Genomic DNA, 17399 nt, shown 5'->3' with positions numbered 1-17399 from the left:
CTGTATCCCACTCTCTATTCAATCTACTCTAATTGGGCTTTTGCCCTCATTTTTCCCTCTGCAGTGGCTCTAAGGATTGCCAATGATCTCCATTTTTATCAAAGCCAAAGGCTTTGTCTTATCTTACTTAATTTCACAACAGTATTTGACAGGCTTGGCCACTCTGCCTCCTTCCTTATACCATTTTGCTCTTTAAATTTCCAAGTGGCAACATTGCCTAGTTTTACTCCTACCTCTCTGGCTTCTCCTCACTCTCCTTGGCAATACCTATTCCTTTATTCAACCTCTGTGGAAAGAATGCTAGTTGTATCCCAACTACCCATTCTCCCCCTCTCCATAATAATAGAATCCTCTATTTTTAGTTGGGCATTGGCTACCCAAAATAAAGTAACTGACTACATTTTCCACTTGGTTTTTGTACTATGGCAGTGTAACTAAGATCTGGCCAAAAGTATACAAGAAGTGATATATATGAATTCTTCCTCCTTTCTTGTACCTGCTAAGTACTTTTATACTACCTCTAAGTGTTTGGTCTGGGCCTCTTGTCTTCTCTATCTACACTTTCTCCCTGGTTTATCCCATTCAGGTCTATGGCTTTAAATAAAAATTGTATGCTGATGACTCTCAAATCTTTATCTCTAGTCTGAACTTCTCCCGAGAGTAGTATTTTAAATGCCTACATGACATGTCCACTTGATGTCACATAGACACCTCAAATTTAACATGGCCAAGATAGGCCTACTGATCTCTATTTATCTGCCCCCAAAATTGCTCCACTTTGAGTTTTTGCCATTTCAATAAATAGCACAATCATCGACCCATATGCTCAGGCAAAAGGTCTAAGAGTTATTCTCAATTCAGTTTCCCTCATTCACTATATCCAATCCATTAGTGGCAGTCTACCTCCAAAATACATCCTGAATCATACCACCTCCACTGTTATAACTCCATGCCAAAACATAAGCATTCCTCACCTGAACTATTCCAATCAGTTAAGTGGTCTCTGTAATTCATCCTTCATGATCTTAAAAGATCACAAAGTGATCAGCAAAAGTGATCTTAAAGGATCATGTCTCTCCTTATTAAAATCCTCAAATTGATTCCAAATCTAATTGGAATAAAATCTAAACTCCTATAAGGCTCTACCTGATCCAGTGCTTCCAACCTCTTCATCAAGGACTTCCCTTTCCATGTTTTCCATGTTCCAGCTAGGCTGGTCTTCTATCTTTAAACATGTCATATTTGTTGTTTATCCTGCATGAGGGTCACGGTACTTTTGAATCTGTGGCTCAGTATCTTTCATCAGTTTTAGAAGATCCTCAGTCACAATCTCTCACATCTCCTTCTAGGGCTCCAATTTTATGTGTGTGTGTGTGTGTGTGTGTGTGTGTGTGTGTGAGAAACCTTTACACTGTTTCCCATGTCTTATACTCTGTTATGTGTATCCCACCCTTTTTCTCTCCATAATTTAGTCTGGATATTTTACTTTGTCTTATTTTCCAAGGTTTTCTTCAGTTGTGACAAACCTGCTGTTAAATACATCTGTTGAGAGTTTCATCTACTTAGCTTTGAATATTAGTTATTGTATTTTTCAGTTCTAGAATTCAATTTGATTTTTTAAATAGTTTCAAGTGCTCTGATTTCCTGTATTGATGACTAATTACACTTATTGTAAAAAGTCTGTCTTAGATCTTCTCCAAATCTGTATCTTCCATGGGTCTGTTTTTATTATCTATTTTTCCTTTTGATTTTCGTCATGTAGTCATGTCTTTTAGTACGCTTGGTAATCTGTGTGTGTGTGACAACTTGAAGAAATAATTTTAGGCTCAGAGTAATGTTATCCTCCTCCAGAGAAAATATATTGATACATTTGCTTCTGGCAAGTAGTAAGGTCAGGGATTGAGTTAACCTTCATCCAAGCAGCAACTGAGCTGATTGGAAGCTGAAATTCAGTTTTTGTAAGGGTTGATCTATAGCCACTATACTCCTTCTTCTAGGCTGAAACTCTTAGAGAGTCTTAGACTAAATGCTAAGAGAGTCCCAACTTAAAGCTTAGAGAGTCCCAACTAAAAGCTTGGAGTATTTACCAAGGCTCCTTCTGCTGGTGGGCCCTGGACTCCATTTTTGTCCCCTTAGTCCTGTAAAATTGCCAGAATCTTAGCTCAGCTTCTTAGCCTCTCCATCACTGCTTTTGGCTCAGCTCCTTAGCTACTGCTTACAAATGAGAAAATGCTTTGAGGGTAAAAGCAATGCCAAATGTCAGGCTCATCTCTTTAAGCTTCCCTGGTCTATGATTTTAAGCCTCTTAAATCCTTACTGAAGCAGCTTCTGATGTCTTCAAGCAGCTATTTTTAATATTTTGTCTAGCTTTTCTGGTTGTTCTCAGAGGGAAGGGTGGCCTGTAACAAGCCAGTCCATTAATTTCAGAAGCATAAATCCCCAGGTTTATTATAATCTTAGTGCCTGTTATGGAGTGAATTGTGCTCCCCACAAAAATATGTTGACATCTTAACCCACAGTACCTCAGAATATGACCCTATTTGGAAACAGAGGAGTCTTTACATAGGTAATCAAGTTAAAATGAAGTCCTAATCCAATATGACTGGTGTCTTAATAAAAAATGGGAAATCTGAACATAGACATGCACTGGAGTTAGACAGCTACAAGTCAAGGAAAGCCTTGTCTTCAGAGGGAGCATGGCCCTGCTGACACCTTGATTTTGGACTTCTGGCCTCCAGAACTGTAAGACAATAAATTGTGTGAAGCCACCCAGGTTGTGGTGCTTTGTTACAGCAGCCCTAGTGATCTAACAAAGGGCTTTTTAACTTTCAGGTCTGTGACAGTTAATTTTATGTGTCAACTTGACTGGGTCATGGGGTGCCCAGCTATTTGGTTAAATATTATATCTTAAGGTATTTTTTGCAATGCAGAAAGTATTTATACAGTTGACTTTACTAAATTTGCTTTATGGGTTCTCACTTTTACATAATAATTAGATAGGATAGGTAGAGTAAGTTCAGTAAATATTTCCATTTACCAAGCATGGTAAGAGAATGCTAGTGGTTCACCAATATCTCTTCTCTCCTTCTTTAGTGTTGGAATCTGACAGCCACTCGGTTAGAGACTACATTCACAGCTTTTCTTCCAGTTTGGCACAATCACATAGCTAAGTTCTAACTAGTAGGACATGAGCAAAAGCCATTAGCACCACTTTTGAGTCATGCACTAAAAAGGAATACATTTGTTCTCATGTGGCTTTTTCTTCATTCTCACTGGTGGAGAGATAACGAGACTAGAGCAACTTCCTTGGATCTAAAAATGGGCACCATAGAGTGAAGATGGCAGAGCTGCTCTACCAGCTCTGGATCCCTTGGCTACTACCCTAGAGAGACATACACTTCTATTTTGTTTAAGTTATTGCATATTTGGGTCTCTGTTTTAGCAACTTATCATATATGCCTTAACTAATACACCAAACCATTATAGTCTGAAGAACTGGTTTATTTCAGTTGAATAAGCCCTACCTTAAGTAGCAAAAAAAAAAAAAAAAGAAAAGTTAAAAAAGGAATTCTGAGTTATCCTCTACCATAAATTGGTTACATATTTTCCTTTTCTTAAAATTCAAAGACAGATCATCTTTCAAAAATCATGATTTAAACTCCATTTAGAAAAGGTTTCTAAAAAACTAAAGACAGAACTACCATATGACCCAGCAATCTCACTACTGGGCATATACCCTGAGAAAACCATAATTCAAAAGGACACATGTACCCCAATGTTCACTGCAGCACTATTTACAATAGCCAGGACATGGAAACAACCTAAATGTCCAACAATAGATGAACAGATAAAGAAGATGCGGTATATATATACAATGGAATATTACTCAGCCATAAAAAGGAATGAAACTGGGTCATTTGTAGAGATGTGGATGGACCTAGAGTCTGTCATACAGAGTGAAGTAAGATAGAAAGAGAAAAACAAATATCGTATATTAACACATGTATGTGGAATCTAGAAAAATGGTACAGATGAACCTATTTGTAGGGCAGGAATAGAGACGTAGACGTACAGAATGAACATGTGGACACAGGGGGAAGGGGAGGGTGGGACGAATTGGGAGATTAGGTTTGACATAAATACACTACCATGTGTAAAATAGACAGCTAGTGGGAACCTGCTGTATAGCATAGGAAGCTCAGCTCGGTGCTCTGTGATGACCTAGATGGGTGGGATGGTAGGGGTGGGAGGGAGGTCCAAGAGGGAGGGGATATATGTATACATATAGCTGATGCACTTCATTGTACAGCAGAAACTAACACAATATTGCAAAGCAATTTTACTACAAAAAAAAAAAAAGAAAAAAAGAAAAAGTTTCGAAGTAAGAGTCACAGCAGGAATTAAGGTAGCAAGGGAAGAAGGTAGAATGATTTACTTATATCTTGGTTAATCCTAATAACTCAATGAGGAAGTTATTATACCCTTATTTGGATGAGGAAAACTGATTCTTAAAAGTCAGGAGAGAGCTTCCCTGGCGGCACAGTGGTTGAGAGTCCACATGCCGATGCAGGGGACACAGGTTCGTGCCCTGGTCCGGGAAGATCCCACATGCTGCAGAGTGGCTAGGCCCGTGAGCCATGGCCGCTGAGCCTGCGCTCCACAACGGGAAAGGCCACAACAGTAAGAGGCCCGCGTACCGCAAAAAAAAAAAAAAAAAAAAAAAAAAAAAAGTCAGGAGAACTGCTTAAGGTTTCACAGTTAATAGATGATATATCTGGGATTCAAACCCAGGTCAATATGATGCCATACACACTTTCACAGCACCATCCTTCCCTTAAAAAAGCCTCCATTCAACTATTGCTGCTCCAAATGACTATTTTAGAGGTCTATTTTCATTAAAGGCTTAAAACCTATAAAATGTATGTATGTGCTTGTGATATATTTTAACTGAGTAAATTAAGCAGTATAAGAGAAATTAAAATACAATCATATACATCATAGTGCTATCAGTTCACTCAAAAAACAGAATAAAAAAGCTAAAAACACAACTTTTTATCCGATACAGAAGGATGCAAAACTGGAGTGGAAAAGAATGAGGCAAGGGACTCTTGCTTTTCATTCTAAATAGTTCTCTATTTAATTTCTGAACATGTATATGTTATTACTTTGGCTATTTAAAAAATGTATATAAAATGTAAAACATGAAGTTTACATTTTAAAGCAAGTAGTTTAATTCACCAGTAGTGGCTTCCTAATGGATTTCTCTTTTTCACTCCAAAGAGGTAGGATATATATATGATATATATTAAGTTGAAACAATCTGAGATTGCAATTTTTTTAGATTATTGGTAATATGCTTCCACTTAATAAGTGGAAAAGGAACTATATAAAAAAGAAAACATGGACTTAGAATCAGAAAGATTTGTGCTTGAGTTCCTACTTTGTCAGTTATTAGCTAAGTGAATTTGGGCAAGTAACAACCTCTCTGAGCCTTGGTTTTCCTGAAAATGGAAAAAATAACACATATCTTCAGGGTTGTTATTAGACACAAAATACATAAAGTCCCTAAAACCAGTGCCTAATAAAGAAGAGAGACTTAATGAATGGCAAGATAGAGACATTTACAGCCCCCAAACTAATACAAATAATTATATGTACAGTGATGATGAGATGAAGGTTCTTGAATAATATTTTAATTTATAACTTCAGATTCCTCATATTTGTCATAGTAATTTAAATTATGCTGCAAGGGTGAAGTGAAATTACATATAACAGTTCTAACAATAAAGTACAGCTAAATAAAGTGAGTCAGTGACTATGGAACTTATCATGGTTTCTGAAAGGGGAGAAGTACTAGGCTGTTTTTATACCTTCCTCACAGATACTCTGTAGATACAAGGGTCTAGGATGCCTGTGGTGGCACTTGCACTCATTTTGCACATAAATGAGAACTTCTTTCTCCAGTGAACACAGTTTGCTTGCACCACCTCCCTGAGGAAAAAAAAAAAAAAAGAACCAGTTAATTAACTAGTATTGATGACATGTTAAAAAATAAAAAGCACACACACTCTTTCACTCAAGTCTATAATGCAAACATGACACATTAAAAACCAGTATTTGGAAACAATGAAACTTGAAGAAAACAAATGCCTAACAATGTGATCTGAAAATCTTTAGAAAGTTTTATTATCCACAGGAAACTGAAAAAAAAGGGAATTTACTTATCAATTTAATCAATATAAACTGATGCTTCACTATTCATTCATTCAACACACACTACACGTTTGTTTGTATTAGATGTGATGAGTATGTGCTAGGTGATTAAAATACGAAGATCAGAATGACAGTGTTTCTAACGTTACATGGCTTATAGTTTAGTTAGTGTAAGAGACAGAAATATGAACAATACTTATTCTAAAATGAGCTACTGTCACAGTTTCACTCCTATTCCAGCCATAAGAGCAACAGCAGCTACCATTTATGGACAGTTTACCACATGCTATTTAATCTCACAACAACCCTAGGAGGTAGCTGGCATTATCCTCACTTTACAGGTAAGGAAACTGAAGCACAAGGAGAGAAGATAACTCTAGGTCATTTAGGTAGGAAGTAGCATAACTAGCATTTAAACTAGGCTCATTTAACTCAAAAGTCCACTTATCTATTTTGTCCAACAACTCTGCTCTTTCAAGTTTCCAGGCCTCTGTACATGCTGTTCCCTCTACCATTCCCTTAGAAAGGAAGGATAATTATTCCTCTAACAACAGAAGAAAAGAAAGGCAGTGGGAAAAAATAAAGACAAAGCTGGAGAAAGCAAAAAGGAAAGGCAAGAGAGCCCAGGTTAGTTTTCATTTTCTTAGGAAAGTAATAGATGAGGTTACTTCTACAGGATGATTGATAGTAGCTGATGGGCGAGCTGTAAGTTTAGATAAAGGCTGAGGACGGTGAATGTGACAGGGAGTCAACTTAGTAGCTGCCTCAGTGAATAAAATGAGTTTGTATTGGGACAAATCAATTTGGTTTTATGGATTTCTCCATCAATGCACAGAAATCCAAGAACAAGAAGTGCAAAAACAAATATAATTTAAAAACCAAGTATGTGTTTGTGTGTGGTACGTGCACATATGTTTACTTATATACATGTAAACAGACATGCAAACAGAGAGGAGGGTGTGTGTTTTATCATAGGTTTAACTGTCATAACTTTAGCTTTTTTTTTTTCATTAGGAAGCTTTAGGTGATTTAATGAATTATGATATGACGAGAATGTATATGTGTTCTTAGGGGAGTTTCCCTAGCAATCCAGCAGGGGTGCAAGTTGTATGGTCACAACACAGGCACATTGAGAGTTGTTTGACAAAGGACAGATCTGAAGGTGTTTGTCAGGCAACCTAAGGCATCCACAGTAAGATGAGAAGTAGCTAACCTGTATACTCAAAAATAATGAATTAAAAAAATCATTGAATAATAATGAAAATAACAAGCAAGAAAAAATAAAACCAGAATTTTTAAATTTTTGTTTCTTTCTCTTGGCCTCAAGACTTGGGTCAAGACATCAGCCATGGCCTCTGAAGCTTCCCAAAAAAGGTATGCAGATATAACAATGTCCCAGTACTCCTGGACCCTTCAAGGGTATGCTGAGCTGCAAGGCACTTTGCTGTTCCTGTTACTGAGACCACCGATATAATGATCAAGAATCAGAGATAACAGTAAAAAAAAAAACCACACCTGTTATTTTACTTTTCTGATAAAATTACATTAAAACTTCTGGTTAAGGATGGCAGTTTGGGTACCTGTATTAGCCTCTGCTCCCTCCCCAAAATCTTCTAAATTTAAAAAAGAAAAAATTTGAAGTCACCATCACCAAGGACAAAGAGAACCAGACAGGAGACAAAAAGAAGTGGACAGGGACAGACAAGTGATAACTGACTAAGCAAACTGAAGAAAGCTGAACCTTAAGCTGGTAATAATGAAAGCCATGAGAAGGAATCTAAAATTGGTCTTGAAGTAGAATGAAGGAAGCCCAAAAGGCAGAAGGATTGATTGAAAACTGTTTTAGAAACAGAACCTCAGATCCTGTGACTCCTGCAGAAGACTGAGATCATTCTCCTGACAAGGTAAGACAAAGGGATCTCTGAAACACCTGACTTGAGGGCAAGGTATTGAAAATGGCATGACAGCATGACCATATTGGGGGAGGTGGATTAAAGATGACTCACTGAATGCTGAAGCCTCCAATCTTCTCCCTTAACCTGCCTCCTCAGAATGCTGGAGCCAGGGCATATTCTTCAAGATGTGGAAAGAATATTCCCTGGGGAAGCCAATCAGCCCCAAAGAAAATGAGATGGATGTGGAGGGTTCCCAACAAAACAATCTACAGTGAAAATCTGAATCAATGAGCACCCGCCATATGCACAAAGCTAATTAACTTTTAGTGCTTCGTAGTAAATGAGCAGACACTTATCTTAATATGAGAGACAGAGATAAAAAAAGAGCAAAAAGCAACTTGAAGAAAACAAAGTCTATGCTGGAAGAAGAAAAGATTCTCAGAGAGAAAGAAAGTACATCTACCATACAGGAATAGGATGCTGTTAAATTTTAAAAAAGGAATATACAGGAAACTAAAAAGTACTCATGGAAAACAAAACTACTGGGCTTGATATTCTGTTTGTGATTCCAGATCCACTCTGCCCTTTGCTGTGGCCCAGGAGGCTGGCTTTTATGGACTATATCAACCAGGCTCCCCTGCCCTCTGCCTCTGCATGTGCTAAAGGGACAAACAACGCAAAGATGGAGTGCAGGAGGAGAGAGAAGTTGGTGTATTTTTCTCCTGCTCCTTCCCTGTCAGGCCACGTGAAAAACAGGGAAGTGGCTGGGGACTGCAATTTTCCACAATATACCTTGTAGAACTTAGAGTCTAAACTATATACGTTTAGGGACTTTCCTGGAGGTCCAGTGGTTAAGACTCCATGTTCCCAATGCAGGGGGCATGGGTTCTATCCCTAGTTGGGGAACTAAGGTCCTGAATGCCGCATGGCGTGGCCAGAAAAAAGCCAAACAAAAAAATAAACTATATGTATTTATAACTTGGTTAAAATAAAAACCAAATTTAAAAAGTTGTCTAGTATTGAATAATCTGAAAATGGGAACAAAAGTATATAACATTGCCAGCCATTTTTTTCTAACTGCTTAAAAAAAACAACCCAAGAACCTTCTTTATTGGCTAATACATGAAAATTAAATGGTATCTTAAAATGTTTTTCAGCCAATTATTCTAGAAATTATGTCATAAGTATAAAAAAATCCATTAATACTCAATGCAAAACCCTAAAACTTTGCTTTATATTCTGCTACTTTTCATTACTTTGTGAAACAATTCCTCAGCAATACTAATTACAGAAATACATCTGTAGATTTTTACCTAGTTTAAAACGCCCTTATAATGTAGCAGCCTTTACATACCAAATGGTATATGCTATCACAAATGGAGGGCAGCTTTGGCCTGAGTAATAAAAATAAGAGAAATCAAGCAAACTTCATATGTGGGTGTTTTTCTTTAAAAAACACATAAGTAGGGCTTCCCTGGTGGTGCAGTGGTTGAGAGTCCACCTGCCGATGCAGGGGACACGGGTTCGTGCCCTGGTCCGGGAAGATCCCACATGCCACGGAGCGGCTGGACCCGTGAGCCATGGCCGCTGAGCCTGCGCGTCCGGAGCCTGTGCTCCGCAACGGGAGAGGCCACGACAGTGAGAGGCCCGCGTACCGCAAGAAAAAAAAAAAACAACAAACAAACAAACAAAAAACACAGAAGTAGGAAAGGAGTAGCTACAGAAACATTGGTCTAGTTTGGCTAGAGAGTGGAGGAAGGCAACATTAAGTCTGGTAGACTTGGGAAGAAACAAGAGATTAAAAAACTTTACCATTACAAATACAGGTAGATAATTGATATCATAGTATAGAATAGAGGTAAAGAATAAGTTTTCATAAAGGAGATAATGTTAAATCTTAAGGGAAAAGAGTACGCTTCTATAACCCTATGTGTTCCCATCTACTTACTACCATCCTCTTTCCCTTCAGATCCAAGCTCTTTGAAGATAATGACAACAACAATGACAGCATTTATTGAGTGCTTATTATACAACAGGCATTGTTGTAAATGCTTTACATGTATTAACTCATTGAGACCTCAAAACAACTTTATGAGGAAGGTACTATTAGCTCCATTTTATAGATAAAAGAAAAGGAGAAAGTCAGTGACTTGTTTGGAACTGGAATTTGAAGACCTTCTACAGTGTAGACATTTTCCTTCCATTTCCTCACCTCTTAGTTACTTTTCCATGCCCTCAATCAGGCTCCTGTCCTCCACCACTCCCCTGAAACTGCTCACCAGTGAACAATTAACTGCCAAATCCAATGAGTTCTTTTTTATTATCGTAGTTGACTCCTCTTATATGTTCTGGAAATACTCTAGTCCCTTTCTACTTCTGTGACTAGTTCTTCTCAGCTGCTTCTATCACCTGAAAATGCTGATGTCCACCACTTAAAATGTTGATGTCTCTATCTCTAGCTTTCTTTTCTTTTTACTTTTATGGCCTTAACTACTATGTATACACTGAGAATATATAAATTTGAAGTCTTCTACTTTAGTCATTGGATTAATATATCCACCAATTTACTAGCAATCTCCACCTAGAACTCTTAGTCTCTAGAAAAGGCTTTAGGCCTCTGACCTCTGTCCATAATGGTACTCACCAGTAGGCTGGTTACCCACCAGCTTAACTAGTTAGCTAAACTAGTCAATGGATTGCCCAGGTGCATATGTGATAGAGATTGCCAGTTGCTTATCTAATATCCAGTCTTGTCTCTTCTTTAAAAACAGAAACCTGGGACTTCCCTGGCAGTCCAGTGGTTAAGACTTTGCCTTCCAGTGCAGGGGGTATGGGTTCGATCCCTGGTCAGGGAGCTAGGATCCTACATGCCTCATGGCCAAAAAAACCAAAGCATAAGACAGAAGCAATATTGTAGCAAATTCAGTAAAGACTCAAAAAAAAAAAAAGTCCACATTAAAAAAAAAAATCTAAAAGAAACAAAAACCAAAACAAACAGAAACCTGATTTTATTCAGAATGGCAATGTGTCCAGTTAAAAGACTGCATTTTCCCATTCTTCCTTGCAGCTTGGGGTAGCCATGGGATTGAGTACAAGCCAATGATATAAATGGAAGTTACTGGGTATAACTTCTAGAAAGACACAAGAAAAGAAATATAGTTAAGATATGTCCTTTTACCTTTCCTCTTTACTTCCTTCCTCTACCTAGAAAACTGTAATGACAACAGTTAGAGTGTCAATAGCCATCTTGGACCATAAGGTTACCTTGAGGAAAAGCAATGTGATGATAGTGCACAGAGACAGAAGAAAGATGGGTCCCAATAATCATGCAGCCCTGTCTCCCTCCAAACTTACACCTTATTATTTAAAATGCTTATTTGGGGTTTTGTTATATGCAGCTTAACCAAATCCTAATTGATATAGCCTAAGACTGATCATTCCCAAATAAAGGGATCTGTAAAATTCAAATGTTATTCTCATCATGGTAGGTGCTCCAGGAATCCCAGAGTTCTGTTCTCCTCATTTAAAATTACTGTATGAAGCAAGACAGAGTAAGAGGTTCCTAGCCCTCATCCTCTTACAGAAAAAACTATTTAGCAGACATCCACAAACAAAAGTGGCTTTGTGGGAACCTTGGGGTCCAGGTAGGAGGCTGTGACACTCTGATGGAGCCCAAAAACTAAGGAGGGCTGCTTTGAGAAGGCAGGCCTGCACTGCAGTTGGTACTAGATTTATTAATTTCTTTTGGTGATATCATGTTTACCTGACTCTTCGTGATCGTGTAGTCTTGCATGGTGTCTGTGCGTTTGAAAGAGAAGATACCTCTTCCAGTCTTTACAGACTGGTTTTGGCAGGTAAAGACCTTCTCCTGCCAGAAGACTTCAATATCTCACTCACTATAATGGATCGATCATCCAGACAGAAAATCAGTAAGGAAACAGAACTGGACACCACTATGGGACCAATGGACTTAACAGATATATACAGAACTTTCTATCTATCAGCAGAAGAATACACGTTTTTCTCAAGTGCACACCGAACATTCTTCAGGATCAATCACAAGTTAGGTCAAAAGAAGTCAACAGATTTAACGAGATCTAAATCACTCCAAGTATCTTTTCCAGCCACAATGGAATGAAACTAGATACCAATAACAGTAAGAAGATGGGGAAATTCATAAATATGTTGAAACTAAACAACATACCCCTGAACAACCACTGGTTCAAAGAATAAATCAAAAGGGAATTAAAAAACGATCTCAAGACAAATAAAAACAAAACCACAACATACCAAAACTTATGGATTGTAGCAAAAGCATACTAAGTTTACAGCAATAAACACTTCCATTAAAAAAGAAAGATCTCAAATAAACCTACCTTTATACCTCAAAACCTGAAGAAGAAGAAACTAAGCATAAAGTTAGAAGACTGAAGGAAATAATAAAGATTACAGAGGACATAAATCAAATAGAAAAGCAATAGAAAAAAATCAACAAAAATAAGAGTTGCCTATATAAAAAGTAAACAAAATCAACAAACCCTTGGCTAGATAAATTTGAAAAAAGAGAGAAGACTCAAATAAAACCAGAAATGAAAGTGGAGATATTACAACAGATGCTTCAGAAATAAAAAGGACCATAAGGGGCTATTATGAACAATTACATGCCAATATATTGGATGACCCAGAAGAAATCAATAAATTCCTAGAAATACACAACTTATCAAAACAATCAAGAAGAAAAAGAAAACCTGAACAGACCAATAAAAAATAAGGAGATTGAGTCAGTAATCAAAAACCTCTCTACAAAAAAAACCCCAGGACCAGCTAGCTTCATGGGTGAATTTTACCAAATACTCAAAGAGGAATTCCAATCCTTCTTAAACTTTTCCAAAAAACAGAAAAGAGGGAACACTTTGAAACTCATTTTATAAGCAGCAGCATCCTGATACCAAAGCCAGACAAAAACATCACAAGAAAATAAAACTACAGGCCAATATCCCTGATAAAGATAGATGCAAAAATCCTCAGTAAGAGTGTTTCCTGTGGGCACCACGGAGTTGATATTCAAGTAAGAAGAGCTCTCCCGGCCGTCGGTTCTGGATGCCCTCCGCCCGCACGGCTGCCAGCCTGTGTCCACCCTCAGGGCAATGACCACGCTCTCTCCATCTGTGATCCTGACCCGCTTCAGCTCCTAGAGCTGCTCCAACGGGTCGCGGTTCTGGCGCATGGCGGACAGGGAGGAGGCCACAAGGCGTGTGTCACCAGCACGTGCAGAGGACTCGCCATCGCAGTGTTCACTTGGAGGAGACTGGCGCCACCCAAGGAGGCTGAAATCAAAGGACTCCAGAAAGCATAGTCACAAGAGAAAGGAGGGCGAATACCTGGAAGCATCACTCAGAGGAGAGCCACGTAAGAGAGCTGTCCCATGAAGACAGCTGAATCGACTTTTGTGTGAAATGAAGGCATGAAGATTTAGAGGCACCTCCAGTGTGAGGGCTTTTAAACTGCCACCCCTCTCCTGAGCCCTCTGGAAGGAAAAGTCAGCCCAGCTGAGGGGGGCGGGGAGTCAAGGAAAAGCCTCTGGACTTGTGTACATCGCATCCTTGGCTTTGGAGTTTAAGAACAAGAGAGAGTTAACCGCGTCGCAAGAGAATCCATTGGAGAATGTTTCAAGATGTAGAACCCTTATATGTGAAGTGTCCCTAATGAAGTTGCAGCATCCACATTGAAATTTCCTCGTGTTGTGGAATTGAAGACTGCCACTGGAAAGCTGCATCATGAGCTGCTTGGGCTTCTGAAGTGTCCAGTGAATTTTTAATTACATAAGCCGTGTGGATGAAAGGCTCTTGGTGCTGCAGCCAGGAGTCAGTGCTGTGCCTCTGAGGTGGGAGAGCCAACTTCAGGACACTGGTCCACAAGAGACCTCCCAGCTCCAAGTAATATCAAACGGCGAAAATCTCCCAGAGATCTCCAACTCAACACCAACACCCAGCTTCACTCAACGACCAGCAAACTACAGTACTGGACACCCTATACCAAACAGCTAGCAAGACAGGAACACAACCCCACCCATTATCAAAGAGGCTGCCTAAAATCATAATAAGTCCACAGATACCCCAAAACACACCACCAGACGTGGACCTGCCCACCAGAAAGACAAGATCCAGCCTCATCCACCAAAACACAGGCACTAGTCCCCTCCACCAGGAAGCCTACACAACCCACTGAACCAACCTTAGCCACTGGAGACAGACACCAAAAACAGCGGGAACTACGAACCTGCAGTCTGCAAAAAGGAGACCCCAAACACAGTAAGATAAGCAAAATGAAAAGACAGAAAAACACACAGCAGATGAAGGAGCAAGATAAAAACCCACCAGACCTAACAAATGAAGAGGAAATAGGCAGTCTACCTGAAAAAGAATTAAAAATAATGATAGTAAAGATGATCCAAAATATTGGAAATAGAATAGAGAAAATGCAAGAACATTTAACAAGGACCTAGAAGAACTAAAGATGAAGCAAGCAACGATGAACAACACAATAAATGAAATTAAAAATACTCTAGATGGGATCAATAGCAGAATAACTGAGGCAGAAGAACGGATAAATGACCTGGAAGATAAAATAGTGGAAACAACTACTGCAGAGCAGAATAAAGAAAAAAGAATGAAAAGAACTGAGGAAAGTCTCAGAGACCTGTGGGACATTAAATGCACCAACATGCGAATTATAGGGGTTGCAGAAGAAGACGAGAAAAAGAAAGGGACAGAGAAAATACTTGAAGAGACTATAGTTGAAAACTTCCCTGATATGGGAAAGGAAATAGTTAATCAAGTCCAGGAAGCACAGAGAGTCCTACACAGGATAAATCTAAGGAGAAATACACCAAGACACACATTAATCAAACTGTCAAAAATTAAATACAAAGAAAACATATTAAAAGCAGCAAGTGAAAAACAACAAATAACATACAAGGGAATCCCCATAAGGTTAACAGCTGATCTTTCAGCAGAAACTCTGCAAGTCAGAAGGGACTGGCAGGACATATTTAAAGTGATGAAGGAGAAGAACCTGCAACCAAGATTACTCTACCCAGCAAGGATCTCATTCAGATTTGATGGAGAAATTAAAACCTTTACAGACAAGCAAAAACTGAGAGAGTTCAGCACCACCAAACCAGCTTTACAACAAATGCTAAAGGAACTTCGCCAGGCAAGAAACACAAGAGAAGGAAAAGACCTACAATAAAGAACCCAAAACAATTAAGAAAATGGGAATAGGAACATACATATTGATAATTACCTTAAATATAAATGGACTAATGCTCCCACCTAAAGACACAGATTGGCTGAATGGATACAAAAACAAGACCCATATATATGCTGTCTACAAGAGACCCACTTCACACCTAGAGACACATACAGACTGAAAGTGAGGGGATGGAAAAAGATATTCCATGCAAATGGAAACCAAAAGAAAGTTGGAGTAGCAATTCTCATATCAGACAAAATAGACTTTAAAATAAAGACTATTATAAGAGACAAAGAAGGACACTGCATAATGATCAAGGGATCGATCCAAGAAGAAGATATAACAATTGTAAATATTTATGCACCCAACATAGGAGCACCTCAATACATAAGGCAAATACTAACAGCCACAAAAGGGGAAATCGACAGTAACACATTCATAGTAGGGGACTCTAACACCCCACTTTCACCAATGGACAGATCATCCAAAATGAAAATAAATAAGGAAACACAAGCTTTAAATGATACATTAAACAAGATGGACTTAATTGATATTTATAGGACATTCCATCCAAAAACAACAGAATACACCTTTTTCTCAAGTGCTCATGGAACATTCTCCAGGATAGATCATACCTTGGGTCACAAATCAAGCCTTGGTAAATTTAAGAAAATTGAAATTGTATCAAGTATCTTTTCCGACCACAACGCTATGAGACTAGATATCAATTATAGGAAAAGATCTGTAGAAAATACAAACACATGAAGGCTAAACAATACACTACTTAATAATGAAGTGATCACTGAAGAAAACAAAGAGGAAATTAAAAGATACCTAGAAACAAATGACAATGGAGACACGACGACCCAAAACCTATGGGATGCAGCAAAAGCAGTTCTAAGAGAGAAGTTTATAGCAATACAATCCTACCTTAAGAAACAGGAAACATCTCGAATAAACAACCTAACCTTGCACCTAAAGAAATTAGGGAAAGAAGAACAAAAAAACCCTAAAGTTAGCAGAAGGAAAGAAATCATAAAAATCAGATCAGAAATAAATTTAAAAGAAATGAAGGAAATGATAGCAAAGATCAATAAAACTAAAAGCTGGTTCTTTGAGAAAATAAACAAAATTGCTAAACCTTTAGCCAGACTCATCAAGAAAAAAAGGGAGAAGATTCAAATCAATAGAATTACAAATGAAAAAGGAGAAGTAACAACTGACATTGCAGAAATACAAAAGATCACGAGAGATTACTATAAGCAACTCTATGCCAATAAAATGGACAACCTGGAAGAAATGGACAAATTCTTAGAAATGCACAACCTGCCAAGACTGAATCAGGAAGAAATAGAAAATATGAACAGATCAATCACAAGCACTGAAATTGAAACTGTGATAAAAAAATCTTCCAAGAAAGAAAAGCCCAGGACCAGATGGCTTCACATGCGAATTCTATCAAACATTTAGAGAAGAGCTAACACCTATCCTTCTCAAACTCTTCCAAAATATAGCAGAGGGAGGAACACTCCCAAACTCATTCTATAAGGCCACCATCACCCCGATACCAAAAGCAGACAAGGATGTCACAAAGAAAGACAACTATAGGCCAATATCACTGAGGAACACAGATGCAAAAATCCTCGACAAAATACTAGCAAACAGGATCCAACAGCACATTAAAAGGATCATACACCACAATCAAGCCCGCTCTATTCCAGGAATGCAAGGATTCTTCAATATATGCAAATCAATCAACGTGATACACCATATTAACAAATTGAAGGAGAAAAACCATATGGTCATTTCAATACATTCAGAGAAAGCTTTCGACAAAATTCAACACCCATTTATGATAAAAACCCTGCAAAAAGTAGGCATAGAGGGAACTTTCCTCAACATAGTAAAGGCCATATATGACAAACCTACAGACAACATAGTCCTCAATGGTGAAAAACTGAAAGCATTTCCACTAAGATCAGTAACAAGACAAGGCTGCCCACTCTCACCAGTCTTATTCAACTGAGTTTTGGAAGT

The 17399-nt window shown here is 38.3% G+C and overlaps 1 protein-coding gene across 3 annotated transcripts in view; it reads right to left on the bottom strand.

The window, feature by feature from the left end:
• EEIG2 (EEIG family member 2) overlaps positions 1-17399 on the bottom strand; it is a 150544-nt gene that overhangs the window by 94882 nt on the left and 38263 nt on the right. For all 3 annotated transcript variants that reach the window (XM_069541244.1, XM_060026449.1, XM_060026458.1), the window contains exon 2: positions 5871-5991. In XM_069541244.1, coding sequence (XP_069397345.1) covers positions 5871-5991 — 121 coding nt within the window. The remainder of the gene's footprint in view (positions 1-5870; positions 5992-17399) is intronic.

Source organism: Delphinus delphis, chromosome 1 (assembly GCF_949987515.2).
Source record: "Delphinus delphis chromosome 1, mDelDel1.2, whole genome shotgun sequence".
In the NCBI taxonomy this organism is placed as follows: domain Eukaryota; kingdom Metazoa; phylum Chordata; class Mammalia; order Artiodactyla; family Delphinidae; genus Delphinus; species Delphinus delphis.
The sequence above is the reverse complement of the archived record's forward strand: the minus strand, read 5'-3'. Positions and strand labels throughout refer to the sequence as shown.